The 21,834-nt window shown below is 38.3% G+C and overlaps 1 protein-coding gene across 1 annotated transcript in view; it reads right to left on the reverse strand.

The window, feature by feature from the left end:
- The window catches only part of TRHDE (thyrotropin releasing hormone degrading enzyme), a 205,119-nt gene that overhangs the window by 27,475 nt on the left and 155,810 nt on the right, over positions 1–21,834 (reverse strand). Inside the window, exons 11-13 of the mRNA XM_033057476.2 lie at positions 19,030–19,163; positions 18,876–18,931; positions 1,965–2,112 (exon numbers count right to left, since the gene is read on the reverse strand). Coding sequence (XP_032913367.1) covers positions 1,965–2,112; positions 18,876–18,931; positions 19,030–19,163 — 338 coding nt within the window. The remainder of the gene's footprint in view (positions 1–1,964; positions 2,113–18,875; positions 18,932–19,029; positions 19,164–21,834) is intronic.

Consider the following 21,834-nt stretch of genomic DNA (forward strand, 5'->3'; position numbering starts at 1 on the left):
CAATCTCTAGACAAGCTACTTGATTAGATACACAGCATAAGACAATTTATTAATATAAAATCCAAAAATTTCAAAGGTTTATTACATACAACTTTGAACTCACAATGCACAGTTGAAAAATTACAAGAGTGTCAATAGCTTAATTTCTACTTTGTGGCCAATCTTGACTACACTTTGCATGTTCACTTTTTTAAAAGAACATGGTTTTAATTTCCATAGCCATGGCAAAAACGTTATGTGGGTACAGTCAATTGACTTCAGAATACATAACCATGTGGCTGCAAATAAGCTTTGTACACTTAATGACACTATGCTTTAAGTTTAGGCTCCTGATGTGCTTAAGGAACAAAACAAGCACAAGATATATTTTAGTGACTTCTACTTTTTACACAGAGGACATATTTACATATTCTGACCAGTTTTGAAGAAAACCACTGTCATTGCATTCAGCATAATCTTTTGCCAGTGGAATTCACCAATTTGAAAAAGAGAACTAAGATATACAGAACTGCATAGGAGAGCATCTATTTTATTATTACAGATGCAAAGGCATGTATATATGTCAACACAAAGGAAGATTGATACTGCAGCTTTCTCCAGCAGATATGTTATTCTGTAACTAAAAAGACTTTTTATTTTCTCACTATCACCTCACCTTTCAAAACTCCATCAGTAGTGATAAAACATAACCCAGACATGAATTTTACCGGTTTTATTTATTAAAATTGTGTTTTCTTTACACAACCATGTTTAAAAGTGAAATAGCAATGGTAGACTCCTAAGAATTTTCAGTTGAATTTTCTTTGCAGTTAATAACAGACTAAATATGCAAACTATTTCAACTGCATTTTACATTATGGCTCTGGTTTGAATGTAGGTCTTAGTGTATGTTCTACAAAAATAATTTTCCTTGTCATCAGGTAACTGTGTATGTGTATGTGTGTGTGTGTATCTATATATCTATACATGTATTAACTTCTGCCTATATAATCCAGTCACTTCTAGATTTCTCCTCTCTGAGCATGGTTCCTGCAGTCACATACAAACAAACAGACACTTAAACATTTCAGGCTTTAAAAAGCTCCTTCATTTGAAGGTTTTACAACATTACATAAAGTTACTGTATGCTGGCCATTGGAAATATGTAGACTACATAAAATTCATAGTGAATAAAACCCCAAGAGTTCATAATTGTCACTGGCTGCAGTCAAATCCTATGTACTTCATAAACCATGCTTCAGTGTAGCTACAGGTGAATGTTTAAATATTTGCCATGTCTATCTTAATTATCTACTGTGAGCTATTACTGCTGTCCCTTTGGACACAATTATGAACGGGCTTTTGACTCAACGGTGATCTAATTCTTGTTAATTAGGGTAACTGTATTGAATTCACCACGGATTTTGGGATGAAATAATGACTACAGATCTTTGCTTCAGTTGCATGTGTTGTGTTCATTTGTGCCTGTATTTGCTATTCTTGCTGATCTTGGGCACCCACTTAATTGTTGCATGTGTTGTGTTCATTTGTGCCTGTATTTGCTATTCTTGCTGATCTTGGGCACCCACTTAAATATTACCATGGAGCTCCTCAAAAAAGAAAATCTGGCAATAGAATAATTTGAGTCTTTAAAGTGAAATATTTTATTTGCCATAGCATCTTACATGAGGGATAATTACCTTTCCTTCTTCTAGTCACATATGCCTCAAACAACAGTTATCACTGTTCAAATGCAAATGAACCAAAGCTTGATAATTGCTATGTTTAAATAAAGAGTAATTAGGAAGAAAGCTAATATCCCTAGGTCATTTACAGTATCTGACTGGGGAACAGTTCAAATCTTGGCAGTAATATGGGAAAGTCAGAGGCAAAAGGAAGAAAGGCAGGAAGGACAGACAGATGTAGAGAGTGAGATGAAGGAAAGGAAGAACTAGAGGAAGAAAGAGAGGAAGACTATCTCTTACATTGAAGATGTTGTAGCTTTCTGTACGGTCCAGCAATTTATCCAGAGGATAAAGAGCTCGGCTGGCAGCATGCCAAGGTAGGAAATCTTTTTCCTCTGAAAGGTACCTCATAATCTCCAAAGGAATATTCTGAGGCAAATAACCAGCTCTGCACAATAGAAGAAATTAGTATTTAATTGGTTTTCAGAAGATATTCACGATGGGGCATAAACAACTTCTCTTTTTCCCAAATGGAATTAAAATGCAGAAAAAAATTATAAACTCATCACACTTTAATGACATAAAAACCAACCTTATATTAAACCAGCAACTTGCAGTCTCTCCCAACACATAGAAGCAAACTGACTTGATGAAATAAGGCATGAACACACATGAAGGAAAACCAGACAAGCTATCCCTACTTTGAATGGATTCCTTTGGTTATGAAACACATGAATGAAGAAGTAACTTCCAATAAGGAAAAAAAAAAATCAAAAAATAATCAAAACAAAAAGGAAGGTGTTGCTTTGTTCATTTTTAAGACAGAAAGCTGTCTGCATAAAATCAACAACCTATGGCATTTTGCTTGAGAAAACATTTCTACTGACCATCACCAATCAAAAAGAACTAGTACTGAAGAAGAAGTTTAAGTCTTACAGTTATTCACCTCACTCTTTTCTTTTCAACTTTAGAACTGCCTTGTCTTGTATCCACCTTATGCCACTTTGAAAGGACTTACCCAGTGACATCACTTTGGTTCAGGATGTTCTAGCACTTTGCACATAAATTACAGATTTTTCAGGTATTCAACCAGCTAAAATTTTGTCCCATTTTTCTGCAATCATAAAAGACCTCCCCCTACATGGGAAAGAGTTTAGGGGGGGTACTGGAAGGGTTCTGGAAGGGTTCTGAAATTATAGCTTTAAACGTAAAATGTAATACAGACACAAGCATTTGAAAGTTACTTTCAAAATCAAATACATAAAATGCCAATCTTTAGCTTTTGCTCCCACTTTATTTTTCAGAACAGCATTTTTTCTTCACTATCCAGACTGCAGAAACAAAGTGCAACCCTGTGGGTGTGAACTTTCCAGAAACACATTGTCTACTCTTCTCCTGATGCAGGTGTTTAAATCCAAAAGGAATTAACTATCTGCCTAGAAAGGAGATAATGATTCTCTTTCCATTAAACAGTTAAAATCAGCAAGGTAGATTGCACAAAGTTCAATTTAATAGGTTACACTATGATATAGCTTCATAGACTAGTTTTTCTCCTTCAGTGGCAAATATTCCTTTAATTTCCATCAATGTGGAAGAAATGCAAACAAATAAAATTGCACACATTAGTACAGAAATTAACCATTGAATGCATGTTAACATAAATTCTTATCTCTGCTGTAATAACATTTAAAAACTGCCTCACTGCTTGAAATATCTTGTTTCCTTGCAATGTGCACCACATCTTGCAGGCCTTCATTTTTTACACTCTCTGTTGGAGGATTTACACTCTGTTCCCTTCATGTTCTCAGGAAAGAAGTGAGTTCATGTAACAGATTTCAAAAGTATCTATCCCACCCTCCAGTCTGCTTCATGTCATTTTTGCCCACATTTTATCAGCTCTGTTTTCAACTCTAGTTCTAGCACATACTCAAGCACAAAAACGAAGATCACTTGGAGAGCCCAGTGAGGAACTGAGCAGATATGAAATGAAACTGGTAAAGTTTTTAGAGTAGGCAGTGGACAAAGTCCAATGCATCTGAAGGCAGAAGGTTACTCCATTTTATAGGTCTTGTTTCTGAAGCAGCAGAGTATCATTAAGATGAGTTCTATGTCTTAATATCTTGTAAAGCTTTCTAAATGTAATTAATGGAGCCAGAAGCATGCTGGACTGACTGCAGTTAAAAATCTTGAAGATAATGTTAGCAAAGAGGTAAACTAGCCTAAAGTTGCATATACATCATTAGTTTCTAATAGAATTTGTGATTATTTTTACTGATAATTTGATTGACATGAAAAAGTGTGGAGTAAGGAACAAGAGGAATAGCTCTAGGAAATATGCTGCTTAAGGAACAAACAAATTAATGTTTATTATAGCTGCACTAATGGACATTTAAGTTCATGTTTTGAAATTAAATCTGCCTATACTAAGTGCAAAAAGGAAATCAACGCTGCAAAACAAACAGATTATTTCTATTTAAGCTTAACTTCTCCATAAAGACACATAAGAAGCGAACTCAGAGATCAATCTCTTATTCCTAAGCTCAGAGTTTCCTGATGAGTTTCAAATTCATGATTCTTGGATGATGATATTCATCCTGTTCACAACAGCTGTTACTCTCATCACTCACTGCTTCTAACTTCCAAATTTATCAGACTATTCAATTATGCCTGACTCTCACTTTTCCTACTGCTTCCCTAAGAGCATTGTGCAACTTACACAAACAGATTGTGGCAAAGTTATGCATTTTCCTGTTTACTCCTGACCCTCCTTCTCTCTCTGAGTATGACCCTAGAAGAGTTCATGCCCAGTAACATCAAAATCACCCCTAAACCACACATCAACCAATCCATCCCAAGAGAACAGATGGAGATGAAGGGAGATGAAAGATTCTTGGGGATGAAGAGAGGTTCTTGTCACAATTATATAAATGACAACAAATTCATCATTTCAGATCATGGTTTAGAGGAAAAGTGATCCTGGCTGCTACAATTAATGCTAAACTCCTCTGTCAGCACATGCTGGGCAGTACAGATGCTAAGATGAACCTCTGAGAGAATTTGAGCAGAGACATACCCATATCTCAAATCAGTGGCAGTTAAAACAGCAACTTTCCCAAAGAAAACTTAAGTGCTTCAGGAATAATACATTCCTTGGCAGAATATTCCTTATATTTTACATTATATCCATTTTATGGATGTCCACAGAAAACTATGATAGCCTCTTTTACCCTAGTTGCTAAGTCATGTTTATGAACTTTTTACTCCAAATACACAGGACTTCTAGACTATTTGGTTCTAAACAGCTTCCGTCAAGAGGTAGTAAGTGCATTTATTGTTTCACTTTTTTGTATAAAAAGTGGAATACAATGTGTATGTTATAAATTATTAACTATACACTACAGTTTTAATACCTTGAGGAATATTTTCATTCGGGGGGGGAATTAAAAAGTAAGATTTTAGTAAGGGTAAGGCCAAGCATTAAGGCTTCTAACTTTTTACATTCATAGTTGAGAAAATAGGATATAAGGATAAACTCTCAGCCTGAACCATAAAAGAGATAAACCACGAACCATAAAATGTACAAGTCCTAAAATCCAGATCACAGATCTAGGACCTGTGTGAGTGTCCCAGGAGGTAGCATGACTACAATGACAACCAGGTCAGCAGAAGACAGAACCTCGATAAAGCAGTGTGGTTGTGTGGTGAGCTATGCTCTGATATTCTGCATCTTCACAAAGCACAACAATTGGTTTCTTAACTTTTGTATTTTAATACCATCACTAAAAGCTTGTCCAGTGCTAAGAGTGACTTCAAGACTCCTCTTTCCTAGGGAATACTGCATTCAGCAAGATGCACTGGGCTCACTTGAACAGTGGCAAAGCAGACAAAGGGTGCTGGCATGATTCTAGGATTCTCCTTCACTAGCCTGGAAGAACTAGGTTCAAAAATGGTTACATAGGATCTGGTCAGCAAAAGTATTTATGGAGCAGCACAATAACCAAAATGAGGAAAGAACAGAGAATGTGTCTGTTCTGAATATCTCTGTGAACTCTGTTGGAAAACCACAGATCTGTGGAAATGTTGAACAGAAATGTTCCACGATTATTATGACAATAATAGAAAACTAAAAGTAGCAACCTTCCCATCAAAAGCAAAACTGTAAAATAATTTCCCTGTCATATAATTGCCTAGAAATGTTCACTCAAAGGTACTACAGAGTGTACTCTACACGTGCCGCTTGACTTATTATTCTCTCTTTCAAGAAAGTCACTAGAAGGTCAGTGACAGAAATCCTTATTTTCTTGTGTCTTTTTAGCCATCAATCATATTGCTATCTTTAAGTCCAGCAAAATTACTATCAGATATTGCCTGTCAAAGTCCAAATGCATGAGAGTCAGGGCTAAGAGACAAGGTTCTTTTCTAGCCTAGCCATCTTGGAGGAAAACTGAAATATTGTCTGTCACTAGCGGAAGAACTGATTATGAGTTATACTGAAATCAGGTAACAAGCATAAACAGTACAGAAATACTGTGATGTCTGATCTTATGTCTAGTCTGAAACAGGCAGAGTTTTCTCTAGGTATGTTTCCAGTAGCCACCCGAGAATCTTAGCAGGCATGTATCAGTTCATTAAAAAACTCCACAGAGGAACCTGGGATGGTTTTGGCAAGTACCGTAACAGATAAAATAGTTAACTCAAGCTGTGTTGATACATGAACCGAAAGCATACTGATGTTCAGGTAAAACATTTCTCAAGGGCAAGGTTTAAAAGTTTACAAAACTTCATCTATAGTATCTGGAATTAAAAAAGCCTTAAGAACTCATCTAGTGTCTCCCTACCCAAAGCAGATTCATACCAGTGCCATTCCAGAGAGAAACTTGTTTTTTTTATACAGGCCTCTACCAATGCATATCCTAGGAACACTACTATTTCAGTACTGCTCCCCAAGAGGAGGTAAGAATATCATAGCTCTGATCTTTTGCCCTGTAAATATTCAGAAAAGAGTACCAATAGATCCATTTCATGTTATATATAAAATGATCTGTTGTTTACATATCTTCAGTATAAAGTACAAAAAGCAGATATCCCTCTTTATAGTATTTCAGATTAGAGAGTTTTGATTTGGCATCACGGGTCATAAAGAAAGTAGCCTAGACTTAAAACAGCCTCTACAAGCTCTCTCTAATCCATACTGAGTCATTTGAAACATATGACTATGAAAGCAAAATTCAACCAAAAAGATCATATTTGAAATTATTCATTACTTTATGACTTTTCATGTAATTGTCCTAACCCATCAGTTTACCACTATGTCAATTGTTCTGTAGCCGCCACTACACGAGTGCATGTGTTAGAAAAGCAGCACCACATGGTTTTGTCTTCCAATCTATGTTCCTGATTTCACAGTTGCCTGCCAAACTAAAGAGGAGAACAGGAATGTGGAGTGGCAAAAAGATCTGGTTTAGTTATTAGACAAACATCCTCGTTCAGCAGGTTTCTCATGCCAAAGGGGATTGCTGAGGAACTGCATTGAAAATGTGATCTATCATTTTTATGAAAGGACAGAGGTGGAAAAAGATTTTCCATAAGTTATATATAAGTGTTACGTGGTTTATGATATCATATCATATAATATCATAAGCACCAATACTTAGCAAGGTACTATCCTGCTTACACTGAAGAGTGGCCATTGCTACAGAGAAAAGAGGCAATGAACAGAAAAAGAAAGTACTGAACATGGTAATGAAATATCCCTCACAAAGATTTCACAATAAAAATCTCATGGCAATCAAAAATAATCTTTAAATTACATGAGCTTTTAATGACTCAGATAAAAGCAGAAGATCTAGATTATATTATGAAACATCAGTTTGTATTCAACTGCATTCTGACCTTGATTTGTTCTTTACACTGAGCCACTGAACTTATGGACAGATCCCAGCACATTCATTTTCCCCTTAGGGACAAAGTACCAAATGGTAGTGTAATTGCCAAGGGAAAATTATTACTCTGTTCTGAATTATTTCTATCATAAATCCAGCACCAGTCAAACAGACTCTGTCACAAAAACGACAGGGTTGCCGTACAGTGATGAGAGTCTCACATACAAGGGCACCATAAATCCTTTAGTCCCACCACCCAACAAAGACATTATAAGTCATGTGTTTAAATCAAAATTAGAAAATCCAAGCTGGCAGCAAACTGGTCTGCATTATAGAAACAATGGAAATGAGGTGATTTACTTGCTGTTGGTTTAAAACTCACCCTGCCTCGTCTGTTTCTTAGAGATGTGTAAAACATGACTAGCTGTTTGTCTGGGTAATTTTGAAGGGGTAAAGCACAGCTCTTCAGAACACAGATGTCCAACTCAGATTAACATCAGTTTTGCTTCTCTGCATGTGCCATATATGAATAATTATACTATACTCATTAACTCCTAAAGACAGTTTAAAGTAAGTTAGGATTCTTAACAACTGATTCATTGTTTTACCTTAACAGTCAAATGTGTGGATTAGAATAACAGAGAAACTTGGCACCAATGAACATCCACATATAACTGTATCTGCCTTTTTAATTTTTTCAGGACCTGTCAAAGACTGGTGTCTCCACCAATGTATTTAGGATATTCTTTCCCACAGTGCTTTAACAGGAATTCATTGATAGCTGAGTAAAAACATGTATGTTGAACCCTGACAAGTCAAAAAATCTTCGAGTAAGGTGATCCATACAACTGGAAAATTAACGCTTGTAGTCACAGATTTCCCCTTCAACTCCTGCAAGGCTAGAAGTCAATGATTAAAAACTTGGGATGACTGGCATCCATGTTCCCACAGAAGCTGCAGAAATAATGTTTTATCATAGAAAACTAATGGAAAATCTGTAAAAAAGGTCCTGTTATCTCCAGTATCAAAGAATAATATACCTCATCCTTCCCTCCCAGGATCAAGCTGGCTTTATATAAGGACCATGTAAGGACTTTATTTTTCTAAGATGCCAAAGTGACTTGATGGAGGCATTATGATCTGTGCCAGCTATGGACTTCCACATAAACAGGAGCAGAATGCATATCTGCCCTTTGATGAACACAACAGCAAATTTTTGCTTACAAGACCAATTTAAGAACTACATTTAATTAGCATTCAATCTCTCAAACATTGAAAGATTCAGAGAGTAAGACAATTTTAAGTGAAGCCTGCTTCTTATTATGTTTTCTCACATGCAAAATATTTAAGGACTCTTCAAGTGACATTCAACTCTACACAAGAGCATTTGAAGCATCCTACAAAGAATAGTTCAAATTCAATGCAATTATCACAGTATTATGTGGCTTAAATTATCTTGCACAGTTTTAGAGTTGCCACATAAGCAAAGACTAATATTAATTTGAATTCCCACCTCTGTTGAAAACAGAAGAAAACCACAAATATAAAATCCTCTATGCTTGTAAAAACTGTAGCTCACAATCTCTCCATTCCTCTTCTTCCCCATATGAAAGAAAAATGAATTAAAAAGGAGTAAAACAAGAAGAAAAGGAATAATCGTACTGCTAAAAATTAAGGCTATGCATTAAGGTATATCATATTTTTCATCATCATCATGAGACCATGATTTTTGAGAAGTATGCCATTCACAGAGTTAAATTAGGTAAAGAAATTTGAATGTATTTCAGGGGCTAATAGACATCATTTTCAGATGACTCATTTATTAGAAGTGCTATTTATTTTCTTTCTTGGTGATTTTTGTTGGAAAGTGTAGAACGAAACAGCTCTTCTATTCATTAAGTTGTCAACAGGTGATGGTATCTGTGACAGCATGTTTGAGCAGAATCAAAATTGAGTTAGTTTATTATTATGCACAATACTTTTCATCACTCCCTGTTTGCCTGGGATGTTTATAATTGCCTAATGTTTATAATTTGCATATCAGTCAGCCAAGTGAAATATGTGTTTAAAAGCTAGAAACTTCACACGGATAGCACAAAACACACACATACAGTCCAGATTTGTTTGCTAGAATATCTACAGAATTGGATATCCTTTTCTAAAGGCAATTCCCAATAAACATATTCACAATAAAAAGATTCTCCTAAACCCTCATCTATTCTCTTATTTCCATTTTGCAGAGAGGAAGAAGGCACAAACAATTTAAGTGATTTTACTAAGATCACCTAGGAAGGATGCAGCAGAAACAGCATCCCAGGTTTTTCTTCAGTCCCTGTGCCTTAGTCATAACGTAGTCCTTCCTGCCATTTACTGTTGATTTCTGGGTAGAGGAAAACATGATTCTAGCCAGATAGGAAGGAGTTAATCTATTACAAAATTCTAGAAGACAGAGCATACATGGACAACGACCAGACCTAGTCTAGACAACGATCCTGGTCAACAGCAATTAGATAAGCTCAAAAAGTAGGATAATTTCTGAGAAGCAATGGTGCAGTCAGGTCAAAACAGCAGGCAAAACAGTGACTAGCCTGTGAAAGAAGACTTCTTTATGTTAGTGAGCCATCAGTATTGTCTTTTCTAACTAGAAAAGTTGGTTTATGCCTTCACTTGTATACCCTTTGCTGATGCTAGGAAAGTCAAGGTGTTTAGATCAGTACCTCCAGTTTCTCAGTGGCTTGTTTTAGCTACCTTAACCAATGTAGCAGAAGGATTTTTTGCTCTCCATATTTGTTCTGTCAGACCCACAGACAGGAAAGTAATTGGATTCTGGGGTAAGGGATCAATAAAGCTGCTTGTTTTGAGAGGACAGTTGAGGGAGGTAGAGACTAGGGCTGATAAGGCAGATGTGGGGAAGAAAAAAGGCAAGGTAAATGAGATGAAGTCCCAGGGAGTGGATGTATGCTCGCTGTGAGAGGATAGGGGCTCCCAAAATGCCACAGATTTTGAGGCTGAACAAAGACTTCCCCCTGCCCCACCAACACAGATTCCTCAAGCCATACTTGCAGCTCTTAACTCTGTTTCCAATACTTGAAGTTGCAAAGAAATCTTCAGCAAGCCCCATTCATTAACTCCTCTTCTTGTTGAACCTCAAACTCAAGTATTTTTGAAGCATAATTCAGACCTGGTTCAATTAATGTTCCCAAAACAAATTTCAGAGACCATTCCCTTCCCCTCTCATCACACAGCAGCTCCTGACAGCTGCACTGTAACAACGACACATCCATACCAAGTTGATTTCAGAGGCCAGTTTGAACTATGAGACTAAGACTACGTGGTAAAAAGACAATGATTTAGCCACCATTAGCTAAAAATAATTCTGTCACTCCCTTGAAACCAGAGTCAAGTCTTCTTGACAGTTATTCTGAGTTTGGCTAAGAATAGAGTTAATGTAGTTTACAGGATAAAACAATTACTGCTATAATTAGTCAGAAATATCAGAAATAACTTAGGCAAATTTTGCTGGGATATGACTAGACCAAGACTTTCCCTCTGCACTAAACACTTTGCACTCAGACCTACAGGGCTGATTTTTAGTACATGCTTAAGTGTCTTCAACTTCTTCCCTGACTCTCAGCAGATATTTCTTTCTATCTTTCAAGACACTCTTGCAGCACCAACACTTCCCTGGAATGTGCTGTACAATTTGCTTTACAACCTTTAGCTATGTAACAGGATCAGATGCACAAATGACACATGTTACAAAAGCAGAATTTACTTTTACTGTGCTTAGTTGCAGGAATTGCTTTGATTCCTCTCGTTACGAACACATGCAAATGTTAGTTGAAATGTATATCTTTACATAAAGCAGATATCAATACTGTGATATGTCACAGAACGTATTTGTTATTTATTGTAATGTGAGGATATGGAATGAATGATGGCTACCTTAAAATAATTGTAACTTTTTATTTCCTCTAAAAAAGGCACAGCTACTTTGGCCCACTGAGAGAGTATTTATGTCAAAAGAAACCGAACAACTTCTGTAGGAAACCATACCTAAATCAATTGCTAGTGAACCATTGCCAAAATTTGCCTGACAGTGAATGGGAGTTACTATGGCATCTGCTGAAATAATTCAGATGAGGCCTCATTTATTAAAACAGTAAATCTATACCACTATTAATCAAGTGTGATACAAAGTATTGATCTAATACTCACTCCCTTAGCTGGTACTCAGAGGCACTAATTAAGGGAGCTGCATAACATATCTCGTTTTCCTCTGAGTTGAACTATTAGAAAATGCAATCAGGAGTAAAGATGAAGGCTAGAGGAAAACTGCAGTTTACTAATTTAAATGGATCCTATATGACTGTTTCTGAACAGCCCAACATAACAAAGTCAACAACCCTGAATATGGTTGCTGAAATTCTGAAGCATTTTGAAGTACATTAATTGTGCTGAGAATTTCTATCTTTATCATCTACTTACTATCCAGACCCAGCATTTCACATGGGCTCTCAAATGCCTTGACTTCTCCTGACGTTACAGTGAACAGGACTTGAAGTAACACAAAGTCTAACATGGAACCAATTAGTCCACATATGTTGGAAGACTTCTAATGCTACAAGTAATGAAATCTTCATCTCTGTGAATAAAAACTGCAAAAAAGATCATTTCCATTCCATAGTTTAGTTTTGCTATGCATGTATTTCCACCGGACATTTCAAGAAAACATTTTTCCAATTTAGCAGCAGCAATTCTGGATTTTATATAGAAGTGTATGAATTATAGGCTAAGTTACAAGGTAACTCTCAGTTTCCAGAAATAATACCAGTTAATCATTATGTGAGGTGTCATTCAGTCTCAGGTAGCTGAATGGATAAATTGGTTTTTGCCTCAACACCAAGACTCCACAGCCAGGAATTAATTTTTTAAGAAACAATAAAATAGGAGGTCCTAAAGAAATTATTTTCCAGATCCAAAAGGCTATACTTGATTAAGCAAGACTTAATTTTAAAATTAATTTCTCTCTACAAGTTGGTGAGAAAGTGATCTCGAGTCAGCATTAGCTTACTTCAGTATTTTACTTCTGGAATCAATCTTGGAGTCAAATGCACCAGCTGTTAAAGATAAATTTGTGTCAAGGGAGATAATTTGGATTTCTATATTGAAATGTAGGTTGGTACTGCCTTTTCCCTTTCCCTCAGACTTGGGTTTTATGAAGTCAGTAGAACTCACAGCTTGGAAAGAAACAAGCCATGAAGAATTGTTTAACAGTAGGAAAACAATCATCATAACTCATCGCATATCTCTTTGCACCAGGATCCTGGTTTTGGTCTGACGAAGGAAATTCTGATAGAGAAGAACACTTAGAAGGTCATCTACAGCATGGAAGTCACTTAGTTCACTGAAAATTTTGAAGGCTCACTTTTTTCTTGTTTTTCATTTCTGATACAACTCTCCATATCTGTGAAGCCTACAGGGGCAGGCTTCATTCGAAGGGACTATAGCTCAATCTGCCCCTAAGCTGTGCATGGAAATGGACAGCACTCCAACACAGTCGTCCATCCTTGGAGCCTAAGAACAATTAGCAACTACACTGCTTCACGCTTTCTCATTCAGTGCTTACAGAACTGGAAGCAACAATAGCTGGTTTAGAAGACAGTAAAAGAGATATTCACAGTCACATCTGATTCAACACTGATTAACATTAAACATTAACCAGACCTATTTCTTTCACATAATGCTAGATTAAGTCAACCGGTTTAATGAGGGAAATCTTTTATGAAGAGCCCAGCAAGGAAGAACCAGAGGTGACATAACACTCCTAACATTAAGTGTATAATTTATCTTATTTGGTTTTGAGGGGACAGTGCATATTTCTCTCCATTAACTGTCAGTGTACTACAAGGTGAGAATGTCAGATTTACAGGTCTACCTTTGGGATGCCTAAAGTAAATTGGGAGGCATCCCACTTCGCATAGTCACTAACTGACTCCTTGTCCTAAGGAAAGAGAAAGATGTGAGTAGCTGACAATGTTATTCACACTCCTATGAAACAGTGCAACCTTTGTTATTTATTGTAACAGTGCTTATCAGAGCTGCCTGATCTGCCCTCTGCTCTGTTTAAGCTTAGATGAGAACCACAGTTCTGTCTATCTTCTCGTGGGTTCTGGGCTTTCTCAGTCATTTTTCACTAGCTTCATTTACTAGAATCTACATATTTTTTAAATCTACTGAAACGTCATAAAAACCAAAAGATAAAGAATCTTTAAGAAGAAGGGAAGAAGGAGTATCAAGATGCTACTCTTGCTCAAGAACACGGGACATGAATTGCCATTAGCTATGTTCTGCCAAGGCTACAGCTTTCCAGATCTTAAGGGTATACACCTAAAAATCTGAAAAACAAACAACTTGCAACTTTCTTTTGTTGATATTATTCCACTCAACTGTCCTTGATGGATGTTATATAAACCAAAATACAGCAAGAAAGAAGATGAAGTAATATATTTCCATATAAAATGGGCCAAAAATAATGCAATTAAAAGCTACAGAGCTGAAAATATTCCTTGGTAGTATCAATTCATTTATGTTGTTTATTTTCAAGAAATCACTATGCTGGACAGTAAAAGGATAATAAACATTTCTGAATTAAATCAAACACACCTTTAAACAAACACAAAATGTACCATTCCAAAACAATTTCTATGAGCACTTTCTTTCATTTTTCTCCAGATCTAAATATCATGAAATTTTACTGAAGAGAAGAGCTGCACTTCCACAAACAAAATTAATTAGCATTATAATGACATAGAAATAACCACATTAGCACAGACAATATTTTAATAGTGGAAAAATTGAGTCAAAACCTTTTGGTATTATCTGTGTTAAGTTCAAGAGCACACTAGGAAATACTTCAGCAGTTTTCAGAAGGACAGGGCGTTTTGAAGAAATACAGTCTCCACAGTACAGTATAAAAGAACTGTTTACATTCAAATAATTTTTGAAAGGATCAGCAGAAGTTAAGAAATTATGTTTTAATTTTTGCATTATTTTAGCACTAAAAATAATAGCTAGGGACTAGAAATAAAGTACAGTAATTTCACGAATACAAGCCGCACCAATTTGACCAAAATTTTGGTGGAAACCCGGAAGTGCGGCTAATATTCCGGGGCGGCTAATCTATTAACAAAATTCTAAAAGCTGCCAACACGGAAGTGAGAGCCCGCGGCAGCCCCAAGCCAAGCTGGAGCCCGGCCGGCCCCGGCAGAGGTGGGAAAGCCTGGCAGAGGCGGGGCCAGCAGTGTGGGGGGCGGGCGGCAGAGCCCGGGCCAGCAGGGCGGGGGAGCCCGGGAGAACTGGGGCTAGCAGTGCAGGGGAGCATGGCAGAAGCAGGAAGGCCGGCGGGTGGGGCTGCCTGGCAGCGGGGGAAGCCCAGCATAATCGGGGCCAGCAGCGTGGGGGAGCCCGGCGGTGCGGGGGCCTGCAGTGCCGGCCAGGGCGAGGAAACGCGGCGGCGGTGCAGACGGGAGGGGGCGGCCGGCGAGCGTGGTGGCGGCGGCGGCAGCCCTGCCGGCGGGGTGAGCGAAAGCGGCGCTCGCGAAAGCGCCGCCCGGCGAGCGAAAGCGCCGCCGCGAGCCGCGAACCGCGAGCCGCGAAAGCGCCGCCGCGAGCCGCGAACCGCGAACCGCGAGCCGCGAGCCGCGAGCCGCGAGCCGCGAGCCGCGAGCCGCGAACCGCGAGCCGCGAGCCGCGAGCCGCGAACCGCGAGCCGCGAGCCGCGAAAGCGCCGCCGCGAACCGCGAGCCGCGAACCCCGAGCCGCGAGCCGCGAACCGCGAGCCGCGAGCCGCGAACCGCGAGCCGCGAACCGCGAGCCGCGAACCGCGAGCCGCGAGCCGCGAACCGCGAGCCGCGAACCGCGAGCCGCGAACCGCGAGCCGCGAAAGCGCCGCCGCGAGCCGCGAAAGCGCCGCGGGGCGGGCGCGGCGCTCGCGAGGCGCGGCGCGGGGCGAGCGAAAGCGGCAGCGGGGCGGTGCTGACGGGAGAGGGGGGCCAGCGAGCCCGGCGGCGGCGGCAGCACCACCCGGCCAGCCCTGCCGAGCCGTGGCGCTGAGCTGGGCCACCCGGCCCCGTCGGCAACCATGAGCGGGCCGAGCCTGCCTGGCCCCGCCCCGAGCCAGTAAAGCCCGCTATGCCGCGATCCTCTTACTAATTGGCCAATTTGTGAAAGCTGCGCACGGATTCTCGCGACGAACGAAAGTGCGGCTAATATTCGGGGTGCGGCTTATCTATTGACAAAGACAGCAACATTGTCGAGGCACCGGGGGTGCGGCTTATAATCCGTGCGGCTTGTATTCGTGAAACTACTGTATGTGTTCCATATTTCTCTTCCCTCTCTCAAAACATGCATGTTTATAGCTGTAGTCAAGAAGGTAACACGTCATTAGAACTAAGGACCTAAACTGAGGACTGAATTACTGTTACAAACAGCCAGTCTTCTCAGAAATCAGATCTGAACTACCAATTACTACTTCTATAGGTGGTCAATAAGGTCACTTACCCTCTCTCATGTCTCAGTCAGAGACAAGTGCAGGTGTTTAATCTCCCCATCCCAGAACGTCATATGGGCAGGAAAATGCTCGCTGTGCATCTGACACAAAGCTGCTCCAGCACAGCACCCATGGGGCAGATGACACCCAACTATGGTGTTGATCCAAAATAAAGTGGGGCAACTTTCTGCACTGTGCCTTGCAGCCAAGAGAGGGAAAGCTAAGATGCTTTTAGGCTGACAGTCACCTTTGGAACAATGACTTTTTCAGAAAATTTAAAGAGTTTGTTATTCTGATAGCCTTCAGAGCTTGTTTTAGGAGCACTGCTGTGTCACATCAAAGCACCAGACACAGCAGGAGAAGCTCCACCATGCTGCAGCATCAGGGTTCAATTCCCACTGCCTGTCCCAGGAAGAGCTTTTCCAACTGCTTTCTTATTCCAAGAAGTTCTGATGTTTTGACATCAAGGCCAGCCCTCAAAACACTGCTAAGAGTCTCTTAAAGCCTCCCTAGTCCTATTCATCATAAAGGAACATAGCAAGTATTAGGCCTATTCCTGGTCTTTTTTGTCTGGGAGAAGGGGAATGAAAATAAAAAGCTTTTCCTAAAAAGTTCCATATTGTCAGCCAACCAGTCAGAATAACTTCAGTATCACTATAATTGTTTGTTGTTTTGTTGTTTTTTTTTAATAGGAAGGTGATAGATTTATAACATAACAAAGATCAACAAAAAGTATACCCTACATGGCAAATTTAGCAAGGTTCACATATCTTATTGCTACTCTTGGACTACAGACCATAAATCTACTTCTTGCAAACAGATCCTTCTTCCAATCAGACTGTCTTGTAAGGTACATGCTCAAGGTAACGCTACCATCAGGACTCAGGAAACAGGGGCCTAGCTACATATTCCTATTGGAAGAATATTTCCTCTTAAGTCGTATCCATGTATGCACATGTATAGACATAAATTTATAGCTCCACTACCTTTTTCCACAGTGCATAAAGACCAAATGCAGCAGTAGTCTGCTGCAGACCATCATTAAAAAAAGAAAGTCAAGTTTTTCCAATGTGAAATCTTGTGAAAGACTTTACAAGGCTCTAGTGTAGCTACCTCTGAAAACGGTGTTGGATCTATTATCCCCAAGTATCCCCATAAAAGTACTTCAGAAAATTAGTGGGGAATGCATTACTCATCTAATCTTTTGAGTGGTTTTTAGGTAGACAAAACGTGGCCAGACAATACAGGTTGGGTCTTTAATCAAGACCACACCTTAATACCCTCTATGAACAAGATATCCTAGAGCACTGGCTCAGTACAGACTCAGAAGAAAAACACTCACCTACAAAAACTGGCTTAGGAAACAGCTTTTTCCAGGATCTAGACTTTCATGGAAGTCTAGCCACTTCTGACTGCATTCAATGCATGAAAAAAGAAGGTGACATACTGTAACTGCACACTACTTCTCTGAGGCATCAAAATCAAATAAAATTGGAACAGCTTACAATTTTACTCAACATTTGGTCATTCTTCTAATAGTCTAGATGTTTCAGAAGAATCTGCAATTCTTCTAGTCAGAGAGCAGACAAATTATGATCTACTAAAGTCTGACATAATGACCTATTTCTAGTTCTTTACTATTACCAATGGGAAGATTGGTAAAGCAAGAATGAAGAGCAGTGCCAAAAGCAAATGGATATGCCTCTCCCCATGACACCTCTTTCCCTACATCTCTTGACTGTTAAGTAAGGGCTAATCACTACTTTATGTCAGCAGCAGGAACACAGTGCTAGGGCACACAACTGCTTTACTGCAGGGATGCTAGAACATCACTGAGCCATGACGCTGTGACACTGTGACTGCAGCCCAACAACTCCAGTGACCATTTGTAGTCAAATGTAAAGACAGTAATAACAGGAATTCTTTTCATGCTACCTTTGACTGGACAGTGCAAGTAAAATCACATTATTTGCAATTTTGCAATTAAATCTGTAATTTTGCAACTAAAACCGTATACTAATGCTATGTTCCCAGATACTTCAAAATCAAAAAGTTACAAATGTTCCACTATTTTCCTCCATTTTACACTTTCATTATCAAAATATTGTATTTCAAAATGGGGACCAATCCACTGCCTCCATTTGTAAAGAAGGCACTACCTAACCAGTACAGTATGTGTTAATTATTAACTCTCGTCATAATAAAACACAAAATGTTGCATAAATTCCAGAAATGCTCAATGGAATCGCTTTTCCATTATGTTTCAAAAGCACCACAGAGGAAAAAAAGAGTCTGTTCTAGCAGATTATAAGAAAAGAAAGATACTGGAAAAATGATATAACAGTACAAGTTAGGGCAAAAAAATTACTGAAGCTTGAAGGTGCCTTCAATCTCAAATTAAATACAGCACAAGGATCAGTGGTAAAAGAAAGGAGAAGTGGAACAACTGGGAGAAACAGAAGAAAAAACTCTCATTCATTAGAGACAGAGGAAAAAGATTATTTATCTGCAAAGTGTTAAATTGAACTTGCTGCAAAATTGATCAAATCTCTTCAGATTCGGAAATACCCTACGGCAATTATTGATCAAAAGTAGTGAATGTGCTACAGAGCATGTTTATGTGCTATACAAAAAAAAAAAAAAAAAAAAGGGAGGGTGAAGGGAACTAAAGCGTGTTTAGAACACACAACTTTGAAACACACCCAGCTGCTGAGTTAATGGTTGCATGAGTTATTGCAGCAATGTGTATGAGGATAGATGATCTTCAGGAAAACATACCTGGCTAGATTGAATGCATCATCAATCAAGCCTGCTCGATTACTGACAGAAATAACCTGTGAGGGGCAAGCACAAAAATTGAACCATTTAGGGTGATGAAACAGTGAAGGTTCATCTATGAAAGTAGATTTTAGGGATGAGAAGAGAAGCTTACCTCATGGTTCCTTGTTAGCTGATTAATTAGTAGCTTCCAATTTCTAGTATCATAATTAACTCTAAAGTATCCAGTCTGGTTGATGTTCCCCAGCAACCAACTTGCCTCTTCCAAAGCAGGAATTCTGTGGTGTTCTAGAAACAAAAAAGAAGGGAAGGGGTCTTCGTTTAAAACATCAGTATTCTAAAGATGCATCTGTAACATTTTCTCTTTCTTTAAATATATGTGAAGACAGTAAAATTAATTCAAAGACTAACAAAAATACTGTGTTTGGTTGGCTATTTCCTTTATCTGCTCTGATGTAGAGATGCCAACTGACCTTCCATTGGGGATCTTTTACCCACACAGAACTTCAAGTTTTTTCTTTCCTGGCAAATATTATTTTTATGAAAGGTACCCACTTTAAGTCTGGTACCCATATTCTGGCCATGCTTAAATGGTTTTCTACAACTGTAACTCAAAAAATTCAATGGATGTGCTGTAGAGAGAAGAGTAAACCTGTAATTAAAAAAATTGATTCTTAAGTGTTTCTGCATGTATTTGATTAAGTTTTTACATTGGATTTTAAATTAAAGTACTTCTAGTTGTACAGCTTCTAGCTACTAGGCACTGAGAGCATCCTCTTTAGAGCTAGACCAATTAACCTTATATCACCTAACCGTTCTTCATCTTTCCCCTTGTTTTAAGTAATCACTTTAGGGCTGAAAGTCTAAATTTATTACTAGTTTTGTGCAGTCAGGCTCTTCAAACTATTTGCAGGAATAGGGATTTCAAAATTTCAACAACATGAACTCACAACATGTACCTGGCGCAAAGCACCAGGTTTCAACATCTCTGGAAGAAGTCTTTAATCTAGTAAATTATTTTGACAAAACTAACCATGAGTGAGAACTCCCTAAAAAATTCAGAAACACTTTTTTCAACCACTAAAATTAGTTTGTACACTGTTGAAGGAATAGTTTTCTCAATAAATAAAATTGATTATAAATGTAATTCCATTAGGGAATTGTTTGGTGTGCTTGAATTCCCCAGAGGTAGCAAATGGGAAAAAGTTAGCAGTATGATCTTTACAATTCACACATACTATCTAGTACATAGGCTTACTAAAGAAATTGATTTGTTTCAGTTTTTCTTATAGAAAAAGTAATTTCTGAGGAAATAACAGTTAACTAGGGTTACAGATAGAAGTTGCACTTTTCCCTTGGCTAACAGCAAACCCACAAATAACAACTTCTTTAAGGTGCAGTAAGTACAAAGATCAACAAGACTCAAATCTTAAAAACTCATAATTATATGTTTAAATTCATGGACCTGCATTATGCACATGGATTCAGATAAAAAACTGCAGGATTAAAATAGAAAGTCCTCTTTCCTCCTAGGTAGTTCTGAAACCATTAAAATCTCTGAAAAAGACACTAATTAAAAATATTAAGCCCAAAATAATTCAGTTGTTGCCTGTCTAATTAAATTGTTATCGCTCTTTTAGCCATGGTAAAGCACCAAGTGGACATGTTCTTTAGGATCCAACATATCCTGCAGAAATAGCACTGAGAAAATCTGAATTGAGTCCTACAACTCTGTGGATTTCCCAGGTATTCATTCTTTCAAAACACCTAAGCTGCTGTTGCCACACAATCTGATTTGGAACAAGGCTGTAACACTTGTGCGTCCTTCCTTCCACATGGGTCTGTACAGACCAGTCCTAAGCAGACTCAGACTTGCTCCTCTGTTTAAATCCTTTTTTCATTTGGTCCAAGTCAAAACCAGCTCCATCCTACTTAGAGAAGACTTGAATCCTGTTCCTTTGTAACCTTATACCACCTTAATGCAGTACAGCTTTCTGCCCATGCTCTTTGGTTGCAAACTAATGTTTAAATGCCACGAGTCCTGAAAGCAGCTACTTGTAACTGGTTAATCTTAGCACCTCTACAATGCTACCTAAAAGCATACCAAATAGGCTATCAGCACACATTAAACAATATCTGGGTAAATAAATGCATGAAATGGAAATTTTCAAAATCATATGTAATTTTAAAATATCTACACATTTTCTTCTTTGAGTATTTTTATTATATTTTCATTTCCAAAGTGAGGAAATTACTTATGCTTCAAAAGGGTATTGAATGATACTTGCCAGTCAAGCATGACAAGTTCAGAATAAGCTATTTCACATGTAACAGCTGTGCAACACCCCCAATATATATCGCTAAAAAGGAGGACGGTATCTTTTCAAAGCATAATGGCATTATTGCTGTTTTCATCGTTTTAAATACAACCATAACCTGTTACTACTATTTTTCAGTAAGACCACTCATGTATTGACCTTCTCCTGAAATAAAGGACAGAATCTTTCACACCTTCACAACTCACTAAAAGGTGGCTATTTTAAGGGTCTGTCTGATACATGTGCTTCATATAGCTCTATATAATTTAGTAGAATCTAGAATTTGTGTCTGTCAGTTCTCATGCTTTCTTATAAAAGAAATTCTTTCTCTTGGTTATTACAGACACTAAACATTTCTAAACATTTCTAAACCTGGGTAATGTTTCCACTTACCACAAACACATTTACTAATTTCCTATTAAAAGTATTATAGTTAGTAACTCAGTGTTAAATCATTCATGGCTTTCTAAGCAACAACAAAGATTTCATTTTCAATGAAATCCATCTTTTAAGGTTTTAGTTCACATCTCAAAAGTCAATCTAAAATATATATCCCATTGTATTTTAGATTAAAGGCATTTTTTAAAATCTCCTTCCATCAGAAAGTGCTTTTCCATGGTCATGTTTTGTCTGGATGCCTC

This window comes from Catharus ustulatus, chromosome 4, assembly GCF_009819885.2.
Source record: "Catharus ustulatus isolate bCatUst1 chromosome 4, bCatUst1.pri.v2, whole genome shotgun sequence".
In the NCBI taxonomy this organism is placed as follows: Eukaryota; Metazoa; Chordata; class Aves; order Passeriformes; family Turdidae; genus Catharus; species Catharus ustulatus.